Below are 12837 nucleotides of genomic sequence, written 5' to 3'. Positions count from 1 at the left end.
CAGGAGACCTGGGCACAGGCAGGAGCCCAGGGGTGGTGGGGACCAGGCAGGTGACAGGCAGGGGACCAGGTCAGCCAAGCCCTGACCCCCCTGGAAGCCTGGACGGGGTTTGCATCCCTTCCCCAGCCCCACTTCTCGCCTCTTTCAGGGAGAACTCACCAGAGTTCATATTGAAAAGCTCTGTCACGGCGCGGTCACGTTGCTGATGAGTATAGTTTGCTTCGTGGTTTGGCAGGTACAAATCAGGTCAAACCGACTCAAATTCTGATCTGATTTCCTATATAGCAGGTAGCAAACTGTCTGAAGGGATTCAGTGGGTTCTGCCCGTGCCCTGCACAAAGCACCAGAGCACAGTTAAATTACAAAGAAGAATTTTCATCTGCTGAGAGAAGTGTGTTCTCTATTCATGTGCAGGAGCAGCAAACTGGCAGAAATGTCAGTCTAGCTCAATATCTTGGAACTATGCAGAATATAAATTGAAATTTAAAAATACTTTCTCTTTTCGCAGTTCTCCCAGAGAATAAATACCATTCCTGTTCTTATTTCCCACTTGTTTCCAAGTTTCAGTACCCCTTCGAAAGACTGTAGCATTCCCACATACTTTCTGTTTTTAAAAAATAACCATGTTGGTGTTTGTTTTTTTTTTTAATTAGCATGTTTTGACATACTAATTCGATTAAACCAGAACATTACAGTAGTTTGTTGAGTGAGACCTCAATTTTGCAAGGCACTGCTCGTTGCCCTGTAGTAGATGCCATCGCAGGGGACAGTCCTGCAAAACAGCGATGGCCTACGCAGAGAGAAGACATCTAACTTCACCCTGTAAAACAAGCCACAAAACCACGTACCAGTCAGAGACACATTCTGAAAGGCATAGGCCCATCTTGAGAGGGCGAAGTGTTACCTAAATATTTTGCAATTATCTGATATGACCCCGGAGCAGGCAGTTCTCTGGAAATGGAAAACAGGACTCCTGTGTGGCTGTACCAACCCTTTTTTCTCATATCCCAGGCAACTAATGCAGGCATTTAAATCACAGAATCGTAGAATGGTTTGGGTTGGAAGGGATCAAAGATCATCTAGTTCCAACCCCCATATATATATATTTTTTTTTTTTTTTTTTTATACATATATACATATAACTCATGGGGTGACCCAAAACTCAAGTGAAAAGCACGAGGGCACCAACTCTGGCAACATTCCTCTGCTCACCTTTCCACAATTAACACCCTTTCTCTTGGAGGCAACTCCCTGAACAAAGAGAAAGCACCAACGAGCAAACTGTGTTATTGTGTTAAAAAAAGGAAAAGTTGCTAAATTTCTGTGCTGTCCAGCTCTTATTCATCCCCAGCCACATCACCATCAAAGAGAGGAAGGAACGGCTAATATTACTCCAGCTCTCCCAAATTGTGTAGTATTTATTAGGTGTTCACTAGCACAGTATTCCTAAATTAAAAAAAAAATTTAAAAAAAAAGGCCAACCATAGAACCCCCGCCCCCCCAATATATTGCCGTAATTTACTATTCCCCATCCCAGCTGACTCACGTGCAATGGATTTTATTCAGGCAGCGACTGTTTCAAGACACCAGACAGTAACTGAGGCTTCTTCCTCTCACAGGCACCTTTCCTGGAAATTTAAGCAGCTCGGGGTGCTTCTAGTTGTGGGGAAATGATGATCGATGATCTTTAAGGTCCCTTCCAACTCTAACCTTTCTATGATTCTATGAAATACCAGCTCCCATTGCTGGGCTTCAGAAAACGGAACTGGATTCTTTTTACCCTTCTCATAAAAGATTTTAGAACACAAAATACTATTTTAAGTCGTGGGGGAAAAAAAAAAAAAGAAAAAAGATGGGGGAAAAGTGAAACTGGAGATATTGGAAGCAGAAATTACTTATCATAGTAAAAGAGTTGGAGTAGGAAATCCTCCTAACGAGCAGCATGAAATTACTTACTCTCTGAACCCCTGACGGGGTTAACGCGAGGGAGATGAATTACACAGAAAACCGAATTAAAATAGCTCTACCTCTAACAACCATTTGTCAAAAGTACCAGAAGCAAATCAAAACTCACAAAATGAGTTAGAAGTTTCTCTCAGCTCCCACTGAGCCAAAAAGCAAGAAAAATCCCCCTCTCCCCCTTTTTTAACACTCAGAAAGCCCCTGATGAGCTCATGCACATTGCCCCACGTAACAAATAGGGGGTGGAAAAAAAAACAGGCCACAGAGTTCTGAAGGCATCAGCCTTCTCATCCGTAGGCATCTATGGATTAGGAATGGGAGAACAGCTTTGCTAAAAAGAAAGTGCATTATAAAGGTAACAGGAGAAAGCAGAGACAATCTTTTTTTTTTTTTTGCTCAGGGTTAAAAGCTGTAAAGCTTTAAAAGTCCTGCACGCAAATAGCACGTTCACACGCTTCCAAAGCTGAGGTTTCATCCCTGTAAGGAAAGGGCTGCTCAAAGTTTTTCTTCCCTTGAAGGAAGTTGACCCGTTATGAAGAATATTCTGATACAGGAAGAATCAGGGGGCTGAGAATTCCCAAACAACACGAGTTTTTCAAAGAAACGGAAGCTCCCGTCGCTCTGCCCTGGGAACACAGATGCAAACAGCTTTTCTGGGTCTCCTTGGCAGATGCCTGGTGGTGAAAGCATTTGAGAGGAGGGAAGGAGAGGCAGAAAGCTCTCCTAAATGCTTGGGCTCTGCAAAAGCAGAGAAACCAGAAAATCTGGGCTCATGCGATAATTTTTATGGATTCTGCTGAGGTTAGATATCCCCCATTGATTGATTTTATTCCCACTGACTGCTTGGTTCAACCTGAGCCTTGGGTTTAGATCTGACAGCTGTTTTTTAGGTTGAGATGAGAAAGGTGGCAGAGGAGCCTCTGTGAGTCATTTTGGGCTGAAAACCTGCAGCCGCTGTTTGAACACACGCATCACAAAAAAAGCACCTATCACCCTTCCTCTGTAAAAGCCCCCAAAGTGCTGCTTTTCCACCGTTACCACTCGCTGCTCAGTGATGAGGAAAGCAATTAAGGTGTGTGCAGGAAGTTGAATGACTATCGATATATTTTTTTTTTCTCCTGTAAGACACACCAAAATTTTTTATATAGCAAAAAAAATACGTAGCAAATCCAGGAGGAGAAAAAAAAAAAAAAAAAGCATGTGAAAAAATGAGGATGTTGCTCTGAAAAATCTCCAGAGTATTTCTCCTTGTTCCTGGTGCAGGAAGGTGGTGTGAGACCTCCCTGCGAGCAGATGTAGGTGTTCGGTGCTGCTGAAATGCCGAATTCTGAGAAGTGGTCCCTGCTTCTCATAAGCGCGCCAGGAAGTTCATCCCCGCCAGCGAAAGCGGAGGGTTTCCATCCAAAAGGGTGCCGTTTCTGTCACCCCGGGCTCCTTCCCATGAAAGCAAGAGGCGGCGAGGTTTGCTGGCGTGGGACGGCGGTGCCTGTGCACCCAGGGTGATCGCAGCCCTCCAGCCAGCAGAAAGAGGAACTCGGCAAGTTTTACTGATACCAGTCATTTAGAGAGGTGTTTCCTCCTTTCATTATGTCCCATTTTCTGCATGACTCTCTGGACTTTTTCTTTCTTGGAGCCTGCTCTGGGCTTCGCCAGTGCCATTCCGGTTCCCCAGCTGTAATCTGCGCTCTCCCTCTCCTCTTCACGGTTGTCCAGGGTCTTCCCCACCCTGCCCCAGAATGGCTTGACTTCTCTGGTCTTAAAAGGGGAGATTTGGGTGCTGCCGGCAGGACACGGGGTGTCCCTGTGGGCGCAGAGCTTCTCCCAGCACTGGGAGGGTGGACGAGGAGGAGGGAGCCCGGAGCACCCTTCTGCTGGCCACGGCCTCACAGTGGGCAAGCTGATTGGGATGTCGTGATGCTCCAGCTCAGAGATCCAGGATGAAACACATCCCCCCAGTGTCATGCCATGGCTGTCCCCTCCATCGGCCCAGTCCAACACATGGCGGAGGAGCCATGGAGGTGTGGGGCATCTCCCTGCTGCAGGGAAAGCCACACCAGACTGGATGCACACCTCAAAAATAATTACTAAGAAGTAGTCAAACATAGAATTGTCTGGGTTGGGAAGGACCTTTCAGATCGAGTCCAACCATCAACCCAACACTAACAAAAATGACCACTAACCCGTGTCCCTCAGCACCACGTCTGCCTCCAGGGATGGTGACTCCACCACTGCCCTGGGTAGCCTGTTCCAGTGGTTTTTTTTAGTTCTCCCAGGCAAAAGGAAAACAAATCACACTCATTTGGCACATCCGTTTGACAGCTCCGGTTAAGGCCTTACATTAATTTTAACCTTTTAACACTGTTACGCTGGGATTCAGAGAAGAGCACCCTCAAAGCTCTGGCAGCAGAGGAAGAGAGTCAGAGCGCCGACAGGGGGAAGTGAGGGGCTGAGCATCCTTACCCACAGCTTCTCGAGTGCTAAACCACTGTGTTCTAGCAGCTGAAGCTTCTCCTCCAGGTGCAAAGAAAGACCTCCTTAATTTCAGTCTAGCAACTAATATCATATACATTTTAAAACAGATGGGCTGCTAAGGAAAGAAAAAGCTTTTCACCTTCCCATCTCTAAATAGACTAGAGGCTCAACAGAAGTGGCTACTTGTTGAAGCCAGGAGACCATGGTCATGTCTGTTACTTCAGTTAATTACCCACAGATAACACTTCCTTTATGTTACTTGAAAGCCCACTTTGAAATCCAAAGCCATTTTTCAGTAAGTTAAATTTTAAGATAATTAAATTTTTCTGCATCTAACAAGTTACGGTCTAAGAAATGGATTTAGGTGTAAATTAATTTGAAAGGAGACTGCTGTTTCTTTCAGGAATATATAGGCATCATCTGCTAAGAGAAAAGTAATTGAATTGGAAAAAAACATGAGGACAAAACCATTTTACAAATCAGGTATTTTGGTCTGAGATTAAAACATTCTGGGTTTTTTTTCTTCAGAAATGCATTAACGCTGTTCAGTTTTCAAGCAGCAATAGGGTGGCAAGCAATGAAGAAAGATATCATTTGAATCAAGGAAGGTCCATATGGAAGATCATTACTGCTGGCTAAGAAAGGGCAGACTTAGGCACAGAGATCTGAGGCAGAGAAAGCTCTTTAAGAAAATGGTGTGAGTTCCCTTGCTTCGCACTATAATTAGCCACATGAGGTAATTGCTACAACAACAGCCGGCCTGTTCTCAAGCGTTTCTGTCCAAAAGATCAGTACCTGTAGAAGGTGGTTTGATGGCATTAAATCTAGTGTGTGTCCTCATGGTCCATGAACTCTTCTGAAGTAATGAAAACTTTAATAAGGGGGTGAATATCAATGTCTTTAGCAATGGAGTAACGGTACCGGTGTAACTCTGGGCGAGGGGTAAAACACACCTACAGTCCTGGACAGCTTCTTTCCTCTAACTTAATGTTCTTCTCTCCCAGGTGGTCATCTCAATTATTGAAATGCAGTGCAAAAATCATACTGAACATCTAATAAACCCAGCGCACAGTAAATTAATTACGAGGAGGATCATCGCCAAGCGGGAAATTAACTGTAAGCAGGAAGAATACAATTTAGATGGTCAGTGTTGCAAGAAATGCAAACGTGGTGAGTATCATTGTAATTCTGTGTTGAAAAGTCACTAAGAGTGGAAACCACAGCATGCAGAGCTGCTTTCTGCTGGGATAACTGGGACGCTGTGCTTTCCTGGATGCAGTGCTTCATTCTAGCTCTGTATTTCTCTACTACAGGACATCAGACTCTTCAAAAGCATTTCTTGAGCTCAGGGCATCAAGAACTTTTCACTACAGATAGTAGTTCTCGCATAACACGCTTAGAATCATAGAATCGCCCAGGTTGGAAGGGACTTTTAAGATCATCTAGTCCAACCATCAACCTAACTGATAAAAACCATGACTAAACCATGTCTCTAAGCACTGTGTCAACCCGTCTTTTAAATACCTCCAGGGATGGTGGCTCCACCACTGCCCTGGGCAGCCCATTCCAAGGCTTAATAACCCTTTCCGTGTAAAAATTTTTCCTAATATCCTAATAATCTGAACCTCCCCTGGCTGAACATCCCCAGCTCCCTCAGCCTCTCCTCTAGATCCCTCACCAGCTCCATTGTCCCTTTCTGGACCCACTCAAGCACCTCAATTGTCTTTTTTGTGGTGAGGGGCCCAAAACTGGACCCAGCCCTCGAGGTGGGGCCTCACCAATGCCCAGTACAGGGGGACAGTCACCTCCTGAGTCCTATTCACCACGCTGTTCCCGATACAGGCCAGGATGCTCTTGGCCTTCTTGGCAACCTGGGCACACTGCTGGCTCATGTTCAGCCCACAGTCGACCAACACCCCCAGGTCCTTTTCTGCCAGGCAGCTCCAGCCACTCTTCCCCAAGCTTATATCGCTGCATGGGGTTGGTGTGACCCAAGTGCAGGACCTGGCACTTGGCCTTATTGAACCTCGGCCCATTGATCCAGCCTGTCCAGATCCCTCTGCAAAGCCTTTCTGCCCTCAAGCAGGCCCCAACACCAAGCCCTGGGGGACACCACTCTCACAGGAGAGCCAAGAATTACATGCACATCTTTGAAAGGGGTTAAAAAGTGCAAGCACAGGCTTTTACCCGCAAGACTCCATATATTCATGGAGTCCGTATTCCAATTTTGCCCTGTACAGCTTTGTTTGGTATGTCCTTCTTCAGTCCTAAATTGGAGGAAGAGGGGGGGATAATCGGATCCGACATATACTGCATTCCTGAAGAGCACATACGTATGCATAAAGAATATATATTCTGTCCAAATTTGTTAATCAAAAAAGTATTAGGGATTTTAAGATATGTCTTGGAGCTGATGGCTTCTCTCCAAAGGTACCGCAAATCTTAATTCTCTTTTTTTCCTGTCTCTACAGGTTCTGTTAAAAATGTCAGCTGTCCGACAGATATTGACAAACACTGTGGTCCGTGTGAACATGGAAAGGAGTACGTAGATCATATCAATGATTTGGACAAGTGTTTGAGGTGCTCTTCATGTGACATAATATTAGGTACGTTTATAGAAATAGCAACTCTAGCAATGAGGATTCAACTGAAAAGTCTCCACAATCTCCGAGTAGTGGGTAGCACAGAGCACGTTATACCTGCCTTTGCTCAGCCAAAGCAGTGCTTGCAGAGCAGACCTATACAAACTGGTGAGAGCCGAAGAAGAAAAGCTCTCTCTCTTCTTCACCCTCTATTTAAGAGGAGTGCTGTAAGAAGCAGGGATGGGAGAATTCCCAATAGTTTCTTTCATAGCCTTTCATGTTACTAATTATAATATTATTTAAAATTGCTGGAGCTGATGGAGTGATGTCTTTTATACATTCACAGTGATACGTGGGACATAGGATCAAATTATGAGACTATGAGGCTTGTCCTATCGGGTCAGGCCAGTGGTCCACCTGCCCCAGTATTCTGCATTCAGCAGTGGAGGCCAGAGATGTTTTCTCTAAATAGTGCTATTTAGAGAAAACAAGGAAACTCATCTGCTTTCTGTGATAAACTTGTTATCTGTCAGGGAGAGTACAGAACTTGTCTCTGACATCAGGCAGGGAGGCGAGTTATGTGATCGTCTGAGTTTCCTTCTGGCTTTACGGTTCTGAATGAGAAAAAGCAGCTGAGAACATTTGGCAGAACCAAGTGAGTCCTCTTCTAGCAAGGCCTTTATGGTGGGACCAGTTCTTTGAGCTCTTGGCCAGCAGAGGTCTCTTTGCCATCACCGTATTTCCAGTACTCCTTATCAACCCCTGTTGTTCTTAGCTAAGCCTCACCAGTGCCAGCGGTGGTGGGGCTAAAAGCCAGTCTGTCTGAGGACAAAAGCTTGTGAACCTGCTTTTAAGGCCTACTGCCTCAAACTAACAAACTTTAAGAAATAAGGGGTAATGGTTTTAAACTGGAAGAGGAGAGATTTAGATTAGGTATTAGGAAGAAATTCTTTGCTGTGAGGGTGGTGAGGCACTGGCCCAGGTTGCCCAGAGAAGCTGTGGCTGCCCCATCCCTGGAGGGGTTCAAAGCCAGGCTGGACGGTGTTTTGAGCAACCTGGTCTGGTGGAGGTGTCCCTGCCCAGGGCAGGGGGGTTAGAACTAGATGATCTTTAAGGTCCCTTCCAACTCTATCCATTCTATGATTCTATAAATTTATTCCAGGTTTTGAGGTGGCGGAGAACTGTACCCCAGGACAGAACACGGAATGTACCTGCGCAAAGAACTATTTTTGCAATTCTGCTCCACTGTGTAATCACTGTCACCCGTGTACTGTGTAAGTCTGTGCCTTCACCGTTAAATATATCACATGCTATCACATGTTACATCATACCATACGCTTCTTTCCAGCCAGTTTCACGACAGAGGCTCAGGTAATCTATAACCCCAGGGAAATCACACTGCTTTGCCTTTGCACTCAGCTTGTGGAACTTACCTTGCATCCATGCCGGCTTTCCAAAGGCACGCAGAGAAGCTTGTGTAGATCCACCAAGTCTGTGTGTACTTTCCAAGAAATGGAATAAAAAAAAAAAGTCATCTATGATCTGAGCTTTCCTGTTGTCTTTGTGTGATCTACTGTTACATCTAGAAAATCACTTCCACACCTCCTTCCATTCCCACACCTTTCCATACCGTTTTCTTACCTATGAAATTCCAGACCCCAACAGCTTGGTATATGAAGTATTCAGCCAGTAAAAAGCATTAGAAGATTCTGAATTGCTCTGTTGACAGACTTTTTATAAAAAGAGAAACAAATCCCCTAATAATTTCTGATCGTGTTTTCTGCAGATGTGAAAGTGGCGTCATTGAAAAGCAATGCACTTCGACTTCAGACACCGTGTGCGGAACTGAAGGTACCACTTAACAGCCTGGCATGGTCCAGGAGCTGCTGTACTTTGCGAGGCTTTTGCAATCACACCCTTGTATACAATGGCGCGTAGCCATTCCTGACGGCTAAGTCTAAGCTGACTTTCATGTCATGTCTCCAATGTTCCACCATAAACAGGATTTCCATGGTGGGCCACTGCTTTGATAATTATGGTACTGGTATTAGGAGTAGCTGGAGCAATAATCTACTGTAAGTGATCCCCGTTCCTTATTCCTGTCTTACTCTGAGTAAGATACTCAGCTGCTTACTCAGGTGTGTTATATTCTTTGGAACCCAGAGGAGATTCTAAAATTGCTTTATTTGTTTCAGACAAGAGAAGACGGAAGGGTTTTACTAACAAGGAGGACCTACCTGAAGTAGTTTCCAAATCAGATCCTCCTGGTGTAAGTATCGTTGCTTAGATCACAAAACCCTCCCCTTCATGCAAGGAATTTTGTTCCATTTAAGTTACACCAGGGCTCATACATGCCTCTCCCGTGTGCCATTAACGAAGTAAATTTCACTGTGAAGACTCTCTTGGGAGAAGTAAGAGAAACCCCGAGTTGTTTCTCCAGGATTTGTTTATGTGCTCCCTAAGTTACACGGCCGAGATCAGAACTTCATCCATCACCAGGTCCCCACTGACCCAGGGTCCCTGTCCCCATCCGCACTTTCAGGCAATAGCAATTGTGGGGCGATTCCCCCCAAACTTACCCCAGTCAAACAAGGTCTGTCTGTCTATCCAACCTGATTGTCCTCTCTCGAAGAACAGGGAAATCACGGAGAAAACTAGAAAGAAATTACAGAAGTTGAGTGTCATGAAATGTGTTTATCCTCTTAGACAGGGTTGGTGTTTTATAAAACTTGTTTCTACCCATTTTTCTCTTGCTTGTCTTTTCAGGAGAATGTACCTCTCACCACCTATGCAGGTAAGAAACAAGTAATTTCTCAAAATTCAGTAGAAGAAAAAAAACATAGATAAGTAAATCCTACACTAAAAACAAAACAAAATAGTATTTCTCCGTAGACTTTGCCACTGCCTGGAGCTGTCACTCCCACATACCAGCCAACAATTCGTTCGTGCTGTGCTTATTAAGGCATTTAGGGGTATCATGGCAGTTTTAGCCCAGAAGGAATTTCTGTTATGTAGGAAGCAGTTACTAATTGACAGCGGGTGAATTTCTATTCTGCGTGGGGTATGGATACTAGGAGGCAGCAAGAGGGATTTCTAGAATCGTGGATAATTACGATAATGGGATTGCCCCACACCCAGCGGTGGGACTGCAGAAACACAGACCTACCTTATGTTCGGGGCAAATCCAGAGGAGTTACACACAACAGGGAGAGAACATGAGCTCCGAGGCTGTATCACAACAAAAGACCTGTGCTGTTCCAGGGCCTTTCCCTGAGCACAACAGGGACACGACCAGACTGTAATGACAGAGAAGGACAGAAGAGGTTACAGAGGGAACTGAGACTCCATTTCCATAGAAAGCAATATGGGTGCAAGCCTCAGTATTTGAATTATCTAGCATTTGGTGGGAACACGTAAAGCAGACCCGCTACCTATTGTTTACAAATTACATATAAAACGTACTGAGTCACGAATACCTGAAACTTAATCCGTTTTGGGTAGGAAGAGTATCAACTCTGAGCATGGGTGACAAAGAACAGCAAGATATAAGTGCCAAGAGCAGTGATTTTCTTTTCTGTTTCTAGACATTGACCTGAGCAGCCACGTTACTGATATCGTGGAGCAGATGACACTCCAAGATGTCATGAAATTCGTTCGTAAGCGCCAAGTACCAGAACCTATCATAGATCAAACCATTCGGGATTACCCTAATGATACAGCTGAGCAGAAGATTAAGCTGTTTCAAGTCTGGTATCAAAGGCAGGGGATAAAAGGGGCCTATGGAACCCTAATAAGCAGCCTGAGGGAGCTTAGAATGCGTGCGGTAGCTGATAAAATTGAGGAAAAACTGAAGGCAGTGGTTCCCAGCCATCAGGAAGGGGGACAGTCTTGTAGCGATGACACTGAGCAAAGCAATACCTGCACTCAGGAAAATAGAAACTCTGACAGTGACGGTGCAGAGCTAAATAAAACCTTTTCTGGTCATTTGGAAGAGACACAGCATAGAGTCACTTGAAAACTACCCCTGACCAGATTAGTATTTTTCTAATAATATAAATAACAAAGCTTTTAAATGCCATTTTCATTGGCAGTTTCATTCAGTAGCAGTATCTTTCCTTTAAAAAAAGTTTCAGCTTTGTTTTTTTTCAGTTGTTAAGAACTAGGAGGGGAAGTTTTACAGCTTATTTACTGAAAGATACAACGCAAGAGCCTAGCTGTAGGATTCACTACAAGAAGAAGGAAGAGTCTTATTCGAAGAAAAGGTTTAGTCTAAATGTACAGTCCTGCATTACTTAATCAATGTACTGTTTTTCTTACAATAATATTGTGGGACGTTGCATTTTTCAAAGTGAGAACTCTGGTGTGAAGAGAGTATGGAGTGTACCAGGAAGAATACTTGAACAAAAAAATTTATATAATATACACCTGATTAATTTTTAATATAGGTGTTGCTGTATAATTAAATTCTACAGTGCTGTAAATAGGATGTCTCCCTTGTATAAAAGCACCTCTGTGTGTCTATACAGGGGTTTTTGTGTGTATTTATACAGAATCACAGAATCACCTAGGTTGGAAGGGACCCTTTAAGATCATCTAGTCCAACCAATGAAAAAAAAAAACAAAAACAAAAAACAAAAACAAACAAACAAAAAAAAAACACAAAAAAAACCCACTACACACACACAACACACCACACACAACCCACACACACACCACCACCACACCACCCACACTAATCCATATCCCCGAGCACCATGTCAACTCCTCTCTTGAATACCTCCAGGGATGGTGCCTCAACCACCTCCCTGGGCAGCCCATTCCAATGCCTGACAACCCTTTCAGTAAAGAAATATTTCTTAATATCTAACCTGAACTTCCCCTGGCGTAACTTAAGGCCATTACCCCTTGTCCTATCATCTGTAACTTGGGAGAAGAGACCGACCCCCGCCTCTCTACAGCCTCCTTTCAGGGAGTTGTAGAGAGCAATAAGGTCTCCCCTCAGTCTCCTCTTCCCCAGACTGAACAACCCCAGCTCCCTCAGCCTCTCCTCGTAAGACTTGTGCTCCAGACCCCTCACCAGCTTCGTTGCCCTTCTCTGGACCTGCTCCAGCACCTCAATGTCTTTCCTGTGGTAGGGGGCCCAAAGCTGGACACAGCACTCGAGGTGGGGTCTCACCAGTGCCGAGTACAGGGGGACGATCACCTCTCGGGTCCTACTCACCACACTGTTCTTGATACAGGCCAGGATGCTGTTGGCCTTTTTGGCCACCTGGGCACACTGCTGGCTCATGTTCAGCCGACAGTCGACCAACACCCCCAGGTCCTTTTCTGCCAGGCAGCTCCAGCCATTCTTCCCCAAGCCTGTAGCGCTGCCTGGGGTTGTTGTGACCCAAGTGCAGGACCCGGCACTTGGCCTTATTGAACCTCATCCCGTTGGTCTCAGCCCATCCAGCCAGCCTGTCTAGATTGCTCTGCAAAGCCTCTCTACCCTCCAGCAGATCAACACTCCCACCCAACTTGGTGTCATCTGCAAATTTGCTGAGGGTGCATTCGATCCCCTCGTCCAGATCATTGATAAAGATGTTGAAGAGATACGTGTGTATGTATGTGCAAGTTTTCTATGCAAAAGCTCCCAGCGCTAAGTGAAAATTACTATTATTTCCCTTGTTCCCTGCAATGATTTCAAGCCTCTTCTAATGCTAAAGCCCCTCAAAGAGGCAGGAGCTGGAGCAGCAAGCTCCAAAGCAGAAGCGTGTTTTTTTGGAAGGTGACCTGCGCAAGCTCTGAAGTCTCCATCTGCAAGTGTCCCAACACTAGCTTT

At 44.9% G+C, this 12837-nt stretch overlaps 1 protein-coding gene across 1 annotated transcript in view; it reads left to right on the top strand.

The window, feature by feature from the left end:
* Positions 1-11618, top strand: part of FAS (Fas cell surface death receptor) — a 29477-nt gene extending 17859 nt beyond the window's left edge. The window contains exons 3-10 of the mRNA XM_074154945.1: positions 5439-5604; positions 6906-7040; positions 8179-8290; positions 8803-8867; positions 9020-9091; positions 9212-9294; positions 9783-9810; positions 10601-11618. Coding sequence (XP_074011046.1) covers positions 5439-5604; positions 6906-7040; positions 8179-8290; positions 8803-8867; positions 9020-9091; positions 9212-9294; positions 9783-9810; positions 10601-11031 — 1092 coding nt within the window. The 3' untranslated portion in view covers positions 11032-11618. The remainder of the gene's footprint in view (positions 1-5438; positions 5605-6905; positions 7041-8178; positions 8291-8802; positions 8868-9019; positions 9092-9211; positions 9295-9782; positions 9811-10600) is intronic.
* Positions 11619-12837: the final 1219 nt, after the last annotated feature.

Source organism: Numenius arquata, chromosome 10 (genome assembly GCF_964106895.1).
Source record: "Numenius arquata chromosome 10, bNumArq3.hap1.1, whole genome shotgun sequence".
NCBI classification, from domain to species: Eukaryota; Metazoa; Chordata; class Aves; order Charadriiformes; family Scolopacidae; genus Numenius; species Numenius arquata.
The sequence above is the reverse complement of the archived record's forward strand: the minus strand, read 5'-3'. Positions and strand labels throughout refer to the sequence as shown.